Source organism: Pieris rapae, chromosome 8, assembly GCF_905147795.1.
Source record: "Pieris rapae chromosome 8, ilPieRapa1.1, whole genome shotgun sequence".
Classification (NCBI taxonomy): Eukaryota; Metazoa; Arthropoda; class Insecta; order Lepidoptera; family Pieridae; genus Pieris; species Pieris rapae.
In genome coordinates, this window is record NC_059516.1 from 5,416,484 (window position 1) to 5,436,480 (window position 19,997).

Sequence of the window (19,997 nt, forward strand, 5' to 3'; positions counted from 1 at the left end):
TTTAGTTACGTCTTAATTAGTGTAGTAATTTAAATAACATTTTGTTTTTTTTGTGATTGACCGATGGCCCTTACTTAATTTGTATGTAAATAAATAAATACGCCAACCAAAATAGCTTTATTTAAGAATAAACAATTATTGATTATTTAGCATATATCTATTACGATTAATAACAGTTCTAATTTAACATTCAAATAAAGAATCCTTAAAAAGCTTAGCTTGTTTAAAAATATGTACCTGTTTTCGTTCAAACATTTATAAACTCTTTCATAAAAACCAATTCGTTAACTTAAATGCTAATTCATCTCTATAACAAAGACAGAAATAAAAAAAGGATAGTGTGGTTTTATGAAACCACGGTAAAAGTGAAACATTTAACTAAAAAAATTTTATAATAATATTCTATTAAGGGTATAAAAATCACTTTATCAATATTTATTTTATACTTGGAAAATTGGAATTATAATGGGAAATAATAAAAGTAGACAAAGTAGATAAAAGTCTCCAACGAATATTTTTATTGAACTTTGTGTCTTTGAGAAGACAACATATATAATACTTAACAATTATTAAGATTATATACACATATTAAATAAACAAACACTGACAAAAACAAACGAAATAGCCTGGAGCACTGGCACGAATGAATAATAGTGTATATGTTACAGCCAAAGTAATTAATCTGGATATTATGTGTATTATCTAACCATTATTTATAATGTCTACTCAATTAAGATAAAGTGATAATTGACACGGAAATAATCACATTAACTAGCAATTTTATATAATATCTTCAAAGACTTGGATAATGTAATAAAACAAGTCGGTACTGTTAAGGTTTATATTAAGAATTAAAATGACATTGCCATAGATAATAATTCTACATTAATTAACATTGTTATAATGTAATTAAACTTTATAAAGTAAACTTAAAGCTTACTAGCCGTTAAAAACAACAAAAAAGGACAGATTAATACAAGTATTTGGTATCTATCGTTGAAGACTACAATAATAAAATATTTAAAATGAACTAAAAGATGAAGAGCGGGAGGGGTAACAAGTCAGTTAGACCGTATTTATTACTTTGGCTAACTTTGACCCGCTATTATAAATAATATCCGGATGAAGTGATTAATTTATCATATTGTCTAGTCAATTTTGTTATTATATATAATGACCAGTCATTATGTATAATATCTATTTAATCACTGTGACTGTAACATATACACTACACGGTCACGCGCCGCCGTATTGGCCTTGGCTGCTATGATGAGCGCTTTTCACTTTGTCCCTACTCCGCGGCCGACCGTCACGCGACATGCGCCACACAGACCAAAAAGTTTGGGACGATGTAATAAAAATTTCACTTTAAAAAATTACTTTCGACTAATGAGTAGTTCAGTTAAAAACACAGAATATAGAGTTGGGACGTCATCAATGAAGCTAAAACTGGTAGACGTTAAATGTCATCTAATAAATTTACTCTAATTCTTAATTTGGTAACAAACTACAATACTTATGTAAACGAAAGCACTCGAATTACACGTTTGCTTATCTTCATACAAATTTTCATTAAATTAAACACAAAATTTTAATTAATTAAATACAATGAATATGCATCCAGACGCTAGTTTAGGCCTTCGACAAAATCTCCAAATCAAAAAGCTTAATAAGATACTGGACATGTATATTATGTAGTATATTCAATAATATATTTATAATTATAGAAATAAATTATTCTTATTATAATTATAGTATAAGTATGGTAGCTTGTTATACTAATATGTTTTTATAAATAGGAACATTAAAAGATGACAGACACATACTCAACCGACATTAGCTAAAGAATAGAAAAAAAAATGTTTTTCACTGAAATTTGCTGTCCTTATGGCTGACTAATAAGGAAAAAACATTTTAGTTACCTAATAAGCATGTTGTATAAATAAATTAACACAACAAAAATTACTTAAACACACTTTAAAATAACATTGAGACAGTCATTTATCCACTTCTTACACTATTACACTATCTTTCTAGTCTAGTGATTGCATTAAAGTTCTTCAACTTTAGTAAAGAAATAAAGTTCCAAAAGTTACCCTTGTATAGTCAGACCAGCTGATAACGATTTCAGAGTACACTTACTGATCACTAGAGGGTTCATATATTGGTATCTCAGTTGATTTTACTTGTAAGTAAGAGATGGAGCTGCTACTGACTAAAGCGAAGACTATAGGTATGTTGTCTTCATATCGAGATTGGAGAGCTTCAACCTCTGATGCTGATGGTATTTCAAGAGATTCGCTATGAAAATAATGCATGACATGAAATACTAATTACACAGAATGGCTTATTTTAAACATATAAAACTACTAGCTGCCCCCTGCGAAAATCGTTTCATAAAATAAATTTAATTTATACTTTAGCCTCAATAACACGTGGTAATCATGATATTGAATTGTAGCTATGACACGTTTGTCGGTTTACCATAGCAGTGCCTAAAAAATAAATCTATTGATTACTTACTCAATCCAGTCAAAAAGTATTGACATTCGTTAGAATCTATTGGAGTTAAAAGCTAATGGTGACTGTCAATTAATTATAGACAAATAATATGCAATAAAATAATTTTGCGACTATAATTAAAGATCTAAGCTATCCTATATCTTTAGTTGGATCAGACTGCTCACGGTGTGCCAATTTAATTTAAAATCGGTTAAGTAGTTTAGGAGTCCATCGCGGACAAACATCGTGACAGGAGATTTATATACATTAAGATAAAATGCATTTTTAAGATAATATAGCACCTGATCACTTTTAATGTTTTGTAGATAAAGTATATAAAAAATACTTACTCAAGGCAAATTACTCTAAAATGTGGTTTTGGCGGATTCTTTTTTTTATAATTCTCTACATTTCTATTGTAAACATCAAAATCTATGTGTAGCGGGCATTCGGAACTAGCTTCTTTATTTGTTTTGATGATTCTTAATTTATCCATTACAGCTTTAACATTTCCGCAATCAGATGAAAGTAGACAATCTTCATCAATGTCATTCTGAAGATTTGATGTTTGGCTAAACTCTGCAATTGTTTCCATAAGACTTTCTAGAAATGCTACCTTTGCTTGACCCCAATTTAAAAAGTTGGGTTTAAATTTTATAAATTCATAGAGCATTTGCGTTTTTCTTGAATCAAACAAGGGATCACCAATTTTACTAGGTATCTCGATTTGTTCAAAATTATTATCATTAGGAGTCCAGCTTTCAATTTCGCTTCTATTTTTAAACTCAGTGTTTTTCATAAGTCTTGAAAGAGAATGGCTTTTTGACGAACCTGCACCTTGATTTTTAGATAATCTCTTAAGAATATTATAGGGATTCCTGAATTTCTTGCTTTTCTTGGGTTTTTCAGATTTATTTACATTTTCTTCTTCGCTATCTATTACATAATTAGTAATAGGAGAAAGATCTGCTCGATTTAAAACTTCATATCCTGGTGTCAAATAATATTCAACATTGTAACTGTCATTAAATGTTTTTATAAGTTTTGAAATGCTTCTTCGATGACTAGCAGTTGCTTTTCCATTAATCTCTAAATCTTTAAGTTCTAAAGCCATTTCTGTAATAGCATGGAGATTTTCTTCAAAGGAGTTATTTGTTTTCTGCCTTTTGTTTTGTGGTTCATCATCATCTTGGTCTAAATCAATTTGTGCAACAACACTTGCTTCAGTTAATATTTCAAAATCACAGCTAAGTCTCAGTTTTGTTTTGTATCTGGAATTATAAGTTTTTAGAAGATTCTTCAGTGCACGAATATGATCTTTATTACAATTTCCCCTCGACACAAGAATTTTCAGTCTTCCTGCAAGATCTTTAATCCTTTGCAGGTGATTTCCTCTGCTTCTTTGTATAGTTGAATTTTGCATTCTATTTCCATATATCCTGGAGTTGTAAAAACTTAAACTTGGCCCAGGGCATACCTGAGGTCCATAGCAGTGATATGGAAAATATACATGATTTAAGGTATTATCAAAAATCATATTGAAGGTAATATAGTTTGAATTTTGGGACCTTGAATAGAAAACTTCATCATAATTATTACAAATACTATTTGAACTTTGAGACCTACTTTCCGTTTCAGTACTATTCTGGCCTTGTGAACTAGTTTGTCTATAAACACTATTTTGTGCTTGAGTAGTGAGTAGACTTATGTTATCTTTGAGATTATTTGAATCTGATTGTAACCTTCCTACATGGCTATTGTTAACTTCATCACCAAGGCTGTAGGTTCGATTACTCGTTCTTATGTATTTTTTGTTGAGGTTTTGTAAGTTAATAGTATATGTTTCTTTTAATTTCATATTATCTGGTAAAAATTTTGCCTCTGGTACTTTAAGGGTAACAACTTGTTTTCCCAATAATTCTGGTATGTCATTAAAGAATTTATTTAGATGTTCATTTCTGGTAGGTTTTGTGACTCTGTTTTTTAATTTATCAATTTTATTATGATAGGATTCAATAATATTGTTGTATGTTTCCGATGTTTTACTATCCAGTTTGTCATCATGTGTGTGCATAGAACAGTTACTATCTATAGAGATTTTATTTGTTTCAGAATCTATTATTTTTAAAGTTCCATCACAATCTGTATTAAAATCGTTACTTAGTGGATTAGTTTCCTTAGATTTTTCATTATTATATTCAGACATTACTGAAACTGTATTTTTTTTCGCTTCAGTTACCTTATGCAGTTGGGTCAAACTTTCTGAAGATGATTTGTGTCTAAGCACTTTGTATCCCACTCTGCTAAGTGATGCATACACTTTATATTTTAGTAAATTTAGTTCTTCACAGAGAAGCAGAGAGTAAGCCTGTTGCAATGAAACCTTAACACCACCATAATTTAATTGAAGACAATTCTGAAATTATTCAATTAATAAATATTAATGGTTATTTAGCCAATGCATAATTAAGTATTACTTATATCAATTTTATTGTATATTACTACATTTTACATTGTTACTAATTAAATTATAATACATAACAAATAATTTGAATAATAGTAGAATTGAAAGCAACCAATAAAGAGTGTAAAGGAAATAAATTTAAACTTACAATTTCCATTAAAAACAAAGCTTCTTCAGGCTTAAGATATAGAGTTGGTCCTACATTATGTCCAAGATATTGCCAGTAACCTCCAACTTTCTGGGTTACTTCAGCTAGGCTTAGATTGTCCTGCCAATCAGCTTGACTTAAGGACCCTCTGTAAACAATATACATATATTTACTACATGATTTTATTTTACATAATTATTAAGCTTTACATAAAAGCTTGTTTTAAATTAATAACTTGAAATAAAATTTTATAAATGAAAAGTAAAAAAAGAAAATACAAAAACAAACACCATGTAACATCCCTCAATCTAACAATGAACTCCCTGAAGTGTATGTTATTAGAAAAGTATTTTCTTTATCATGAAGATGCCTCAAGACATGAATAATATGAGTTAAAAAGATACAACATAATTACTCATGCAGCAAATGACATCAGTTGAAAATAATGGACAAATGCAATTGTGTTTGCAATGCAAACAAACAAGAATTGTTTTAATGTAATTAGTAACACTAGTCTGAAATACCCTTTTTATTTTTCTAATACAGATTTCTCTTCTAACCATTTAACAACAACTCTTTGTAACATGCATGCACAGCTCTTAAAGTGTCAATATATAGAGTGTACACTGTTTGTTAGTTAATTTTGTATTATTTAAAAGGGCTAAAATATACCTTAATCAAAATTAATTTGAATACAAGCATAATACCTTTTTTCAATCCTTTCGACTTCAATTAAATGTTTTTTCTCTTCCAAAGCAGCTTGAATCTGTTTACTCTCTAACCAAGAGCCATTTGGAACAACATCTTTTAAACCAAGCTCAGGTAAATTTGCCTCTAACCTAGTTACTCCTTTTTTTACTAGGTCTTCACCACTAAAAAGAACTTAATAAGAGATTGTGTATAGATTTTGGATTAAACATAATAAGCCAATATATATATAAGCTAGGTTTTATGGGTCTAGCTTTTAAGTGATTTAAGATAAATACGATTAATATTTAGAAACTTACGTCAATATATTATTAACAGCCATTTTAATAGGGTTAAAACTTAGATTTATAGAAAAATTCCAAGTTTCACCAAGGTTTTAAAATTCTTGATATTTTCACCTTTATAGCTTTTTTGGAACTTTTATTAATTCACACTATTATTTTATTTCTTGGGTAATAGGAAAAAAGGAGACATATTCATATCTCACTAAAAAGGATTAAGATTTACACTCATCATTTAGCACATTAAGAAATGTTTTATCAATTATTATAATTTTTTTTTTTGGAGTTTATAGCCTGGTATCTAGACCTATTTATTATAATATGTTATTAAGTTGCACAATGCACAGTTAAAATTAGCGAGACAAAACAAGTTTAAAATTAAACTGACAGTGACAGTAAAGTTAATGAAAATAAACAAAAAAGATGACAGCTTTCTTGTAAAAGCGCATTTGACATTTAAATTTCCCTTTCTCTTCAAGTACAAATTAAATCGTTTTTTATAGATTTAAAACTTAAATTCGTCCAATATGAATTATATATTTTGTTAAGTGTCGTAGCTGAATGTAGGTATTTTATAAGACCATATTAAAAAACAAATAACTTACGATAGATGGCAATAGCAGACACGAGGTATAGGCATTAATGTTAATTTTTAAGTTGCTTTACATTTTAATGTACAATTTACCATAATTCTCTCTCTCCATAAATCTCTTTTTACTACTAACAATTTTTTGAAATGTTTAAAAGCACAATAGAATTTACTTTAATATTAATAAATGCATGTTCTTATTAATTAAATAGTGTATTTTATAAGTTTAGTTTGAAATTAATTTATTAAACTTTTATATCTAAAGGTGCATGAGTTCAAAATAAATTGTGTTATGATCCCAATCTTAAATAAAAGAAACAAGATACAACTACATAATATAAGTACAATTTATAATTTTTTTTAAATTCTTATATTATTTTACGTACTATCTATCTTACACGTGTTATTAGTCAACAGACTATCTGTATCTGAACGAGAAATAGTAAATGGCCACAGCCAATGGTAAAAAATGTAGTAACAGGTGTATGTTACTTTGAGTTACGTTTGTACTATCGTAGTAGCTAGATATAACGTAGCGTAGCAAGTTTGTAGCATTCCTAACTATCGATTAGTCGCACGGCTACGACGAGAGGGGACACGAATATACACGACTATGACCGACTTATGCCGACCCTCCTACACACATAGTGAAAATAAAGAAATTTACATATTATAGATAACAAAACATGTTGTATTTTATTCGTTTTGCCCCCGTTAAATTTCTAAGCGCTATTAAAGTCATGCATTAAATCGATTATTATCGTATATTCTATAATCCTGATTGTTTGAAAAAATTACGTCTAGCAACGTATATCAAAGTGATTAAAATAAAACTCATGTACTCATGTTGTGCCTATAAGATTAACTATTCGCGTTTCGGCTGCAGTCTGAGAGGGTTGGAGACGATTTAGCGTATTGTAATACGGGTTTATAAGAGGTGCCGCCCCCTCAACTTTATGCTGGCGACGACCATAGCTCAAAGAATACGATAGTCGCTCGTTAACGCACGCTAAGGCCGGCCGGCATCGATTTAATCGTCGCATACTTTTGGAATTTAAAATTTCGATTCAAAGTTACATTTGTTGCAAACGTGGATCGAAAAGGGGGCTGGGGGTGATGCTCTCAGTTGTATGGTTTTATTTATGGTATATTTTGACGTGCAGTTTCGTTGCTAACTTCACTGCGTGTAGATAATGGGGTGATTCTGTTATGGGTCGTTTTCAGTAAAGTATATTAGCATATTCTTTAGATTGTAAAAAACTAACCTACATATTAAGAAACGAATTATAACCATATCATTAAAATTTATAGTGACGATCTAGAGTGCGCCAAAACAACCGGCACTAAGGGTAAATACAATACTTTCGTCTTTATGAAGAAAACCTTAAAGCAAACGATGGTGAAGTGATATTAGAAAGTGTTTTTCTTTTATTTTAAGTGTGCATGTTTTGGAGGATCTAAATTAAGGTAAGATTTTAAGGCTTCCTATTATAAATTATAAAGTATTACTAAAATAAATATATCATGTATGCTTTATTTTTAAATTGTCTTATACACAATAATTTTAGCGTATATTTTATAATAATAATTACGAGTATGTAAACAAAAGCGCTTCTTGCGATCAACGCCATCTAGTGTCGTTATGGATATAATCGTAGCTGGAGCTTCAAGTTTTGGTGCAAATGCTACGCTACACATTATAATCTGCAGCGCTAGCCGTTTAGTATCAGCCGGCGAGGCGAGTGCTGAGTGGCGAGTGGCGACACGCTTGCAAGCTGCAGTCACGCGGCATTGTCGTGAGTTGTAACATGCTTGCGTGGGTGATATTATAAACGTGTTAAACATCTATGTGTTTTTATGATTTAAATAATGTTTTTAACTTGGAAACGATCCTTATGAATATATAATTGCTTTTCTTATAGAATTATCAGTTAAAACAACGTGGTAAGTGCATAAGTGAGCCTGTGTGTGTTTTGTTGTTGACGCGACCCTTCGAGGACAGGATTTGGACGCTGCAGTAGAGGTCTACTGCCGGCATGAGAAAAATAAACGGTAAACTTAATATATTGAAATATTCATTTGCGATATTTGCTTTCAAAATTTGTTTAAGCAGTTTACATTATGATAAGAACTTGTGTGAAAACTGACCGGGTCGGGAACTCCGATAAGAATTTAATGCTTAAAAATTATGACTTAAATAATTTATTTATTAAGTATTATGTAGTATATAGATTTTGTTATATCCTTACCTAGTTAGCGAACGTGGTGCATAACCTCCAAGGTTTTTTGTTGGATCCCCTAAAATTGTTTGATGTTTCAAAACAGCCTTAGCCTTTAAATAAAAAATAATAACTAAATAGGTAACCGTAATAAGTATATTGGTATGACCCATAGGCGTGTATTCACCCCATGCCCCAATGGCGGTATGCCGTATGGGACTTTAAAGGTTGAAATGTAATATTGTAGTATGAATGTATGTAAGTACTTAATTGTGTATTAAATACATAAACCAGTTATTTAACTTATTGCGTTTCCTAATATTATATTTTTTGCGAAATAATTTGTTTTAGTTTCAATTATACCAATATACCTTTCAAAAGCTATTATAGTGTGTTCTAACGAATAAAAAACCATATAATTATTTACATTTACGTTTATAGTATTTATGTCGTTCCATGAAATTGTAATAACACATCAGTCGTTAAAATCGCCTTGCTAACTTAAAGTCAAATACACAAAAGTCCAACAAGGCGTTGTGATTAGGAACTTTTCTGCCATTAACATACATAATAGCGATGGGCCAATAAAAAGTTATTATCTACGCCTCGGAATAGAGTTGCCTAAGCGAGAAGACCGAAATCATTAACCGCAGCAGATCCCATACAAATGGTCTATAAACGTAATCCGACAATGTTCGATGGGACGAGCTGAAATGTTTTGTTACGAAATCAGATTCTAGGCCGATGAATGAACCCGACACTATGTTTCTTGTTGATTAATATTAACCATCAAGTAGTATCTAAGAAACACTATTATTCACGCCTTTCTGTCGATAAAATACCTATACGTCTACACGTTCATGTTTTTGGAAGGAATAAAGTAAAAGATAGATTAATTTGTGTCTTTTTTATGTTTTCTCTTTCCGAGTCGTTTATAAGATTTAAATGTGTTCATTGTAGATTCAATTCTTTGACTGTACTATGGTTGTTTAAATTGACTGAATTTTTAAAGTTTGTAGCTAAATTGCAGTTCTTTGGCTTACTATAATGATTTATTTGCTATTATTAATGGACGTCACTAGATGAATCTGTAACTTTTTAAACATTTTTGACGTCTCATAACGTATCACAAATACGTAAAAAATAGTTTAAGTTTTATTATTCTGATTCAATTAATCAATCCATGTATTGTTATGTCAAAACAACCAGAATGTCTGCAGTGGCTTTATCTTAGCGATATGTTTATTATTCAGGGTCAACATGCATTCTCGATAAGTGAATATACATTAATGCATGGAAATGAGCCCAAAATGATTGCTAATAAAATGCGATGCTTGTTAAAATGTCTAGCAATAATAATATTATATTTTAAGTAATTTTTTTATACAGGAAAAATATAGCATTGTATACAGTGAATTAAAGCAGTTCGCATAGTAAGTTAATAAAATAGGTGTAGTTTTGGTAACATTATAGGTTTGTTACTCGAATAAATCAAGGCTTCAAAGCCCAATTGAAGTTAGCAACACAATCAGTCTGGGACGTAGGAAATCAAATAAACAGACGCTTTCATCTCCGGTTTATCGGCGATGCAACTTCGTATCCTTGCACTTTACCGCCTTGAAAAGATGTGCCGAAATTGAGGCTTTTTGAGACGTTCCCGTATCAGGGACCCTTGGGATAGCTTTCACGTTGTACTGGTTTTTAGTGGTTATAGGGTATTTGAATTCTTTTAACGTCTTTTTCATAAACATAAGCGTTAACTTATTAAAAAATGCTGCTATGTTTATTTTCCAGGTGGTAGATACTAGATAATAATAATAAAATAAATTAAAACATTGAATTCAATATTTCTATAACAAAAATGTCAGATCATAAAAATATATTTTCAAAAAAGTCGATTGTGTCGTGTCACCCATGGATTTAAAAATACCAATAAAATTTCCTAAATCGCGTACGCTATTACTATTGATTTTAGAGCAAAGTTATGTACTACAGTTTTATAGACGACATCAATATCTACACAAAAGTCCACGATATCATATGTGTTACAATAATGTGCGTTTAAACTCTATTTATCGAAAAAAGCTTTAGCTAGTCTAAAGCTTTTTAAACATCCTGGTATGACGGTTATGAAGAAAGTCCAAACGCATAGGATTTTAGGTCATATAATGAGTCTAATTATGATTTCGTAGTGTAGCTTAGAGTGATATGGATATTGGATGGAACATTATTAAGATCTTATAACTTTTAGGTTAGAATTCAAATTATTTCCTTCCTTCTATCTGCTTATCGCTATCTATCGGAATGTCTGTGTATAATAAATAAACATGTATGTTTTATACATGAAACACTTGGTATTTGTGGTAGAAACTCGATCCCGATAAAAATATCAATGCAAACCCGTTCGACATGTTAATTATCTCTACTTCGAAATAAATTAAATTATGGCGATTAAACAATTTATGTGAATCCTTTGATAATTGATTTTGGTCATTATCTGGTGATTTTGGGAGATTTAAATCACTTTTCCCAATGAATATTCGAATTAAGAATGTAAGTGTTTAAATAAGGTTTTCAATTGATATTAAATTATGTTTTGATAGCGATTTAAAAACAAATATTTTTGTCTTTCATTAAAAATATGATAAACTTGACTTTGCTGTAATTTGTAAATCAATTATTTCATAACATTGTTGTAATATTATTGTTCGTATACACAGCAGTATAATTAAACTTAAAACTTAAATAGAGCTAGTCAATTTGAAGCGGCTATATCCTTTAGCATTGCGTAGAGATGTGGGATCCCTGTGCATATACCGCATGTACACTGGAAAGAAATTAGAGGAGTGGTTCGGATTAATATCTACAGCTGTTCATCATCGGATGTCAAGGCTGAAAACGAAATTCTACTCAAGGGCCACCGGTCAACGCTCAATTGTGAATTTATTTAGGGCAGCTTTTGCCGTGCGCTACCCCTATGTGGAACCAGCTTCAAGAAAAGAGCGCACCAATTCCGAGAACGGTAACGCAGTCGCGAGCCTTTTGAAGCATGGCGGGTGTCCATAACATCAGGCGAATATTCTTATATATATGCGTTTTATTACGCATATACATTGACGAAGAAATCCTTAAAAGTATTCTCTAAGAGAAGACATTTCTGGGAACACTTGATTGATCTTTCGGCACCACGATACTACCTGTAAATACCAATTTGAAACAATTTTATCAGCGAATTACGCAACACAACGACGGTCATAATTACATTATAGCTTAACTTAAAATGTTTCTCGGATATTCCCCATAACCGATAATGTATTTGGATTTACCAGTGGTTCAGTATACTCCAATATTGACAATGAGCGGTAGTTTAGATGGTGCTACGTGCCAGGGGAATAGATGAGGGAAATACGTGACTTCAGTTCATTGCTCTAGTTTTTTTGCATCTTAACCTTTTGAGCTCGCGGCGCTTGATAGAGCTCTGGGTGAGTTACTAATGGATATTTTACAGTGATTTAATGCCTTACTGTACGTGAATTGTATGCGAGTTTCAATGTGTTGGTTTAATGAAGGGTATTTTGTTGATGTGAAGAATTTTTATTGGTTGATTTTTGAAAAACATTCCGTATAATGTCTATTTTCTCTCTACATTATAATAAAGTAATTCATAGTCCACTTTTTAGCTTGTGTGCAAATATAAAATTGTTCTAAAAAGTCTAATAATAATGGGTTTGTTATCAACACTATATTGTTTAACAGCCGTGAAGCTAGTTACACTTAAATAAAGAAGAAGGTTATTCTACATGAGTCCATGGATATTTTTTTTTACCTTAGACGCCTATAAGTGAATCACCTAGTTAATAATCTTAGTCTAAATCGTTGATGCCGTGTATATGGATAGCGTTAGTTTATTGTTAGTCAAAAGAGTTTGAATTCGATTTCAATAAGGAACATACAGATACGCGTAAGATGCGAATTCGATAGAGACATGTCAGATGCTCCCGAGTTCCGTGAGAAATCAATGAGTGTAACAATGCGCGTAAGGTGCCGACGATGTTCTGAATGTTGATATTCAATACATTATCTGTATGTGGCGCCGAGCGTGATTGCCATGTTGATTCGGGTGGCGTCTGCTACAATTTGTTGCTCTAAATTGCACGTGACATCAATGTTCTATATGTGTGAAAGATTTCTTCATAAAAAAATACGCGCATCTAAAAATATTTTAACGTGCTTTAGTGACAGTATGTAATGACGATAGTGCAATAAAAATCATACTGAGTTTAAGATTCGTAGATGAGACTTTACTATAATATCTTTAGAGTCACATTTAGCGAATTTAAATCTTGTATATGCTGCAATAAAAAAAACGTGTCAGAGCTATGACGCTACTGTCAACTGTCATTGTCACATAGCTCATAAATTAACAACGTGAAAGTGAAATCATTGTAAAACCTTTAATTATTCTGGTTTAAGTGATTAAGGACTATTTAATAGTGATTCTATAGTCATTATAGTTATTAAAAGAATTTTATAATCTCGAAACAATAGCAGTGGATAGTAACGCCATTGGTCCGATACATAAAATGTTCTAAATATATATCTTAATATATATATTTCTTGTGTGCGTGTGTATGTGACTGAACTCCTCCTAAACGACTGGACCGATTTAGACGAAATTTTTTGTGTGTGTTCAAGGGGATCTGGGAATGGTTTAGATTCACAATTTTGTCCGCTGGACAATGTTTTTTTAATTAATTTTCAATTTATTAGTTGTTGTTGATTTTGGAATGTTTTACATTGGATCCGACAGACGGCGCTACCATCGCAGTGTCAAATTTTAAATAATATTCGAATTTTAATTTTAGTCTGTCCCGAAATTTAAAAAAAGTTTTGTTATCATTGTGTTATATCGTGTGTGACCATGTGCTGGATCGTTAGATATTGTCATAACATTTGAATAATAATTTTCATCAAAATGGCTTATTAAAAATTGAAATTTTGAAATTAAAGACGTGTAGACAGGACAACGTCTGTCGGATCCGCTAGTATATATATAAGATATGATGCTATATATATAGCTTCATATCTTTATATTATTATATATATACTTATATATGTTCTATATATATATATATATATCAGCACATATTATATCTCTTATCTTAAACAATAGCAATTATATCTTATAATGGGCGTTTTGATTTAAAAGCGATTTTACTACTTACTTGTTTATCAATATCATTTTCGGCCTTAATGACCTTTATTCTCGGCTACTTTAGGGTTTAATTAAGATAAAGTCATTTCAACTCTGCAGGTAAGCAAATCCACAGAGTTATTCGCTCGTTTGCCTCATAAGGGTGGTGTGATATATTCAGGGCCCATTTAAATATTCCCAGGGGTGACGAGGGGGATGCGTGCTGGTTAATCAAGTAACGTGATCCATTTATCTGAAGCGCACTTGATATTGAGCTTGAGAATATTGTGTGCTCGTTTGGGGTACAGATTGGAAACGACAAAGGATTAGCCGTCTTCATTAGGCTTATCAATCTATCCGATAGTCACTTTTTTCGTATCGGGTGTAATCTGTTGCTGTACGCGATTGTTATTTGTTTTTGGGTTTAGCAATTGAAAGTTATTCACAAAATGACGATACTGAAATAGGTTGTAGCGCCACACCTTTGGTTTTTAAGTTATGTATGTATTCTTAATATTCTGTAAAGTGACACATGCTTTAAAGTCTTAGATATGTTTTCCTATGTACGAGCACTTGCTCTTACAACAGAAACTTCATAAATTCCATAGATGTATAATCATCCTTTGGTACACACCTGGGATCTTAACTTCATTAAGGCAAGACTCTGCCTATTGCCAGTTAACAACTTGAATTGCCATCTTGCGCTTGTCTAAAAAGTTCTACAGCGGATGTAATGCCGTATGTTCCGCAACCACGACTTCTTCCTGCTACCAGCCCGTCTCTTGCCCATCATTAATTGTTCAGGTCCGATCGAGGATGCAAAACGTGGCCGAGATATGCGACTTTCTGTAGTTTTACAGTTTCGCATCGTTCCGATTCGTTCATTCGTCACATTCTGGATCCAGCTGATGCGAAGCCTGGGCTGGTACCGCCACACCTCAAAAGCTTCGAGGCTTCGACACAATCTTCTTTAATAGTACATATTTTTATTTCAAAATCATTGTTTAATAGAAATATGTAACGCACAATAAATGGCATTCTCCAATGTATATTGTGTTAATATTTTTATAGTACCTATTCACACGGGAAATTTGTTTCCCTGCGTTCCTATTGGATTCCAATATATCGCGAAATTCCTGCATATGTAATCTCCGTTCATGCGGCGGCATTGTATTACTACAAATAAAATTCCACATGAATTTTTCTTTTGTCCACTCATAAGTCTTAAAAACTTCTATTGACTATTTAAAATATGTACTGCAAATACATTAAATATGTAGTTCCTTTTAGATATATGCGTATTCATGCAAAAATGTCGTAGCGTGAAACACCTGGGGTTAATTTTCTTTCGATTGAAAGGATTTGACAATATTCTTTATAAAATGTAATTTTGGTTACTGAATTTATTAGGGGGAATCTTCAACTCGACCAATACGTTTAGTATTGAATCGGAACAGAAAAATGTTTTAACAGGTCTAACGTTTGAGGTTTACTTGCATACAATAAGTATGAACTCAAATCCATAATAATCTAGTATTTGATAGTTTAAAATTAGGTATCATGTGTCATTACATTATATCAACAAACTATTAATATTAATACTATTAACTAGAGTACAGGTTTAATAATCATTACCATACGAGCACTTTTATTATATTAATTTCCGTTTACAGTTTATTATTATGTTGAACATTCAGTGACTATGAAGGAGTTGATAAGGTATGTTTTTTTTAAAATTCGATTTCCGATGTTTGTGTAATTATTATAACAATAGCTCTAACTTGGCAAGGGGAATGAAATCGATCGGGCCGCAGTAAAATTGTAGCCAAGTGGTGCATACTGCATTCGATCTATTTACGTGTTTATGAAGACCGATAAACACTGGAATTCTGGGCTGTTATGGTTTGGGAGGGTAATTATAATGGACCCTGGACTTAGCGTCGGATGCCGTTAACTATAAGTTTTCTTTATTTCATTTCATTGCTTGGTAACTATTATGTATGTATACAAAAATTGTGATAGGTTAACATAACAAACTTGTCCACGAAATTTTTTTAAACTTCTATCGTTTTGAATTAGAAAAGAATATATCTTAATATATATATTTCTTGTGTGCGTGTGTATGTGACTGAACTCCTCCTAAACGACTGGACCAATTTTGATGAAATTTTTTTTGTGTGTTCGTGGAGATTCGAGAATGGTTTAGATTCACAATTTTGTCCGCTGGACAATGTTTTTTTTAATTAATTAGTAGTTGTTGATTTTGAAATGTTTTACATTGGATCCGACAGACGGCGCTACCATCGCACTGTCAAATTTTAAATAATATTCGAATTTTAATTTTAGTCTGTCCCTACAGTTAGCGCTGCGATCAAATTAAAAAAAAGTTTTGTTATCATTGTGTTATTGTAGACCATGTGCTGGATCGTTAGATATTGTCATAACATTTGAATAATAATTTTTATCAAAATGGTCCAGAATGTTTTAGCTTATTAAAAAAAGTTTGAAATTTTCAAATTAAAGACGTATAGACAGAACAACATCTGTCGGATCCGCTAGTAATTATATATATTTAGGTTTTTGTTCTTTGGAAAATTCGACATCTTTCCTACATCTAGCAAAAAGTAAAATAAATAAATAGAAAAAAATAACAGCAAACCTTAAAATCTATATTGTACTTCAGCGGTAGATGACATAATAAGATTTCTTTTATTGGAACCGCAAATGCCATTGTTAACTAATTTCTGATTAATAATTAAGAGCCGTACTATTTTCAGAGACAATTGCGGTTGATTGATTTACTACGAAATAACACTCATGTGTGCACACTCAAAGCAGCAAAAACAAAAACTCTTTCATGTTAATCCAAATTCCATTATTCAGGTGATAACGAAGTATTAAGTACAGTTTGCTTTTCTATTTAACGTCTTGTATTCCTCAGAACGTCGTGTAACAGGAAGTGACGTCATCTTTGGCCTAGCACGCTTCCTACCTGTCTCGTCGACCTTCACCTAAGAGTCTGTATTGTTAGGTTAATTTACTTTATTTTAAATCATAAGAAAGTTTTTTTGATGCCATGTCGAGAGTTAACCCATACCACCACAGATCACATTTATATTAAAAAAAAACCACATTTGTCTATAGAACTATACCTAGATTGGGAATGGAGATTGGGAAATATATTTGCTCTAACGAAAATAAATGTCAATGTCAAAATTTGAACAAATAATTTACGTTAAAAAACAGTTTTTGGTTTAACTTAAATGTATCAAATTTAAATTTGAAATATTTATGATATATAAGGTTGTCTGGAAGAAATCGCTCGTAAGCGATAAGGCCGCCCATTGCCTTATAACTTTTGTAACCTGTTTTTTTGTTATGTGTATGTCTTTGAATAACGTAATAAATTATAAAAATAAATAAATAAAATAAAATATATTTAACAACTGACTAAATAATATAATGCATCTGGGAACTAAGATATAAGTTGTATTTTGACAAATTTTGACATAAGTCTTGACGGAACCTTATTAATTAACAATAGTGAAAGTAAGTGTTGGTTAAGATTCATAGTTTGAATATTGCAACATAGGTCAGGCTGAACAAATAAATAGGCGTTTGCGGCGGCTGATTAAACTGAGTTCGTGAGTCACGAGGTTGTCCGAGTCTTCGGCCATCTCGCTACTGTGTAACAATACAATGTTTTGTCTGGTCACCATTAACAATGTGTGTTTGAAAGCTTAGCCGTTGAATATTTTGAGATAGCACAATGTGAACGGGCATTATATTCCATGTTTCTGTATATATTAAACTTTGCTGACTGGCCGTGACTTTGACAATTGACTATGAAAAACGCCAAACTTAGAGCCTGTTTCACAATGTATGGATAAAGTACCAAATAGTTATGTTATTCGAAATATAAAAGTTCCGAATAATATACTTCGCTTTTCATTTTGAATAGCGCTATCTGACAGTTATAAATAGCTTATTTGGAACTTATCCGGACTTTGTGAAACAGACCCTTCGTCCAAAAACTTACTTATCTTAAAAAGCTGAAAATTCTGGTTCTAGTTTATTATTTAATACACTAACGATTCATAAATAAAAGCAATGAATTTGATAGTCTTCTGGCTGGACACTCACGCGGCGACATCGTCTCCCGCCCCAGATTCCACGTTTTTATTACAAAAAGTTATGAATTGCAACAGTTTATATAGTTTCTCAGTGCCGTAAAACTTTATTACATTATTTTCATATTATATAATTTAAATTGAGATTGTAATAATAATGATTGCTAATTGTTGGGATGACGCCGTTTCCGATTTGCTGCTTAATTATGTTACAAAATAATGAAATATTATGTTTTATTTGTAATCAAATTAAGTATGTGCTTTGTTATATCTTATTTCTTTTAATATATTACAGATTACGTTTCAAATATTAAATATCCTGTTCAACGTATTGAATACAAGATATAGTAAACAAATTAATTGCTAATCTTGACACAAATTTTTATGTTTCTCGATCGACGGTGTACATATGTTATTCGTTACGTCATCTCATGTATATATGTTGAATGTTGACATACTACGTACAATGCCGCCTCTTTCTTGTATGAGGCTTGGTCATTGGCTTACTTATTCTGTAATATTTACTTCGATAAAGCATTTATATATATATTTGCTTTAAAGGCCCTATCACAGCACGAATTCCTGTGTCAGTGTCAGCTAAAGCACTGAGGCGCGCCGGCCCCTAATAACAATTACCTTAAATTAATGTAATTATGTCAATTTTTCCATTTCTGAAATGGATTAAGTACTTGGATTGCGATAAAATGTATCGTGTATATTTCAAAATCGGGTTCTATATAAATTTTCGTCATCAAATGAATTCCAAGTGTCAAAAAATGGCATATTGTATCGATCTTTCAAAATGGATCCATAATCAACTATACCATGTATTTTTTTACCTACGTTAAGAAACGATGACAAACAATGTACTGTTTTTTGATTTTGGTGACCAGATAGGTACTTAAGGTCAAATAGACAAGTATTAAAATTTACACCCAATTGCCAATACTGTATAATTTAAAGTTATTTAATAAATTTAAGTTCATTTTATCTTAATTTAAAAGCTTTCATAGAGTTTAGTGTCGCCTTTTTATGTATCGTAATGTATCAAGACCATGTATAAAGTATAAATATATTTACTGTTAAAGTAAATTTATATATTGCGGGGTAAATCATTGACTAAGTTCACTATTCAGTAAACAATGGGCTGCCCTCGGTTCAAGATCATGACCGAACACCCAGCTTTGTCAGGGGCTTTGTATACTTTTAGTGCCTACATTGTTTTTGAATGGAAATAATTACCAAGGCCATGTCCGTAGTCATTGGTAAGTGTTGACAAACTTCCTAAATTGTTTTCTTTCTTCATATAATAGACCTACATTTTGTATCCTATTTTTTGTTTGAGTAGACAATGACATTCCATCTGTATTCCCGTGTGTATTTTTAGCCTTAATGATTGCGCTGATTCTTAAAACCATAAACTCATTTGTAAATCCTATTAGATATTCTACGAGTATTTTATATTATTTTTTTTACAACACAAGTCATATATACGTTATTATGTTAATAACATCTTAATTCTAGCAATTCACCTTTCATACACCACCTTGATATTTTTTATTGTAAGGCTGGAGATGAAATAAACATAAAAACTGCCACTTACAATATTGATGAGCACAATACGCATGGAAATAAGTAGGTATACGGAAGCAGCCAAAAGGAAAATAAGGGATACGCAAAAATATCAGACAATGGGTACCCGTACAATAATGATAACGTAGCATTTGTCTTAATAAAATAAAAACAACGAAATGTCTGCCCT

At 31.3% G+C, this 19,997-nt stretch overlaps 2 protein-coding genes across 2 annotated transcripts in view; one reads left to right on the forward strand and one right to left on the reverse strand.

Moving 5' to 3' along the window:
• Nucleotides 1-585: 585 nt before the first annotated feature.
• On the reverse strand, nt 586-6,369 carry LOC110996732. The gene is made up of 5 exons (XM_022264546.2): nt 6,122-6,369; nt 5,822-5,986; nt 5,115-5,262; nt 2,853-4,918; nt 586-2,301 (listed from the first exon to the last, which is right to left on the reverse strand). The coding sequence occupies exons 1-5, from the start codon at nt 6,142-6,144 to the stop codon at nt 2,139-2,141; spliced, it is 2,565 nt and encodes an 854-aa protein (XP_022120238.2). The 5' UTR covers nt 6,145-6,369; the 3' UTR covers nt 586-2,138.
• A 2,058-nt stretch (nt 6,370-8,427) lies between these two features.
• The window catches only part of LOC110996721 (caskin-1), a 200,367-nt gene continuing 188,797 nt past the window's right edge, over nt 8,428-19,997 (forward strand). Inside the window, exon 1 of the mRNA XM_022264537.2 lies at nt 8,428-8,744. Coding sequence (XP_022120229.1) covers nt 8,729-8,744 — 16 coding nt within the window. The 5' untranslated portion in view covers nt 8,428-8,728. The remainder of the gene's footprint in view (nt 8,745-19,997) is intronic.

Excerpts from the sequence above, each read along its gene's own strand:
- LOC110996732 (XM_022264546.2), bottom strand. The coding sequence starts at position 6,144 with ATGGCTGTTAATAATATATTGAC. Across the intron at positions 5,263-5,821 it reads GTCGAAAGGATTGAAAAAAG|AGGGTCCTTAAGTCAAGCTG; the intron begins GTATTATGCTTG and ends TATTGTTTACAG. Across the intron at positions 2,302-2,852 it reads TTTAGAGTAATTTGCCTTGA|CGAATCTCTTGAAATACCAT; the intron begins GTAAGTATTTTT and ends TTATTTTCATAG.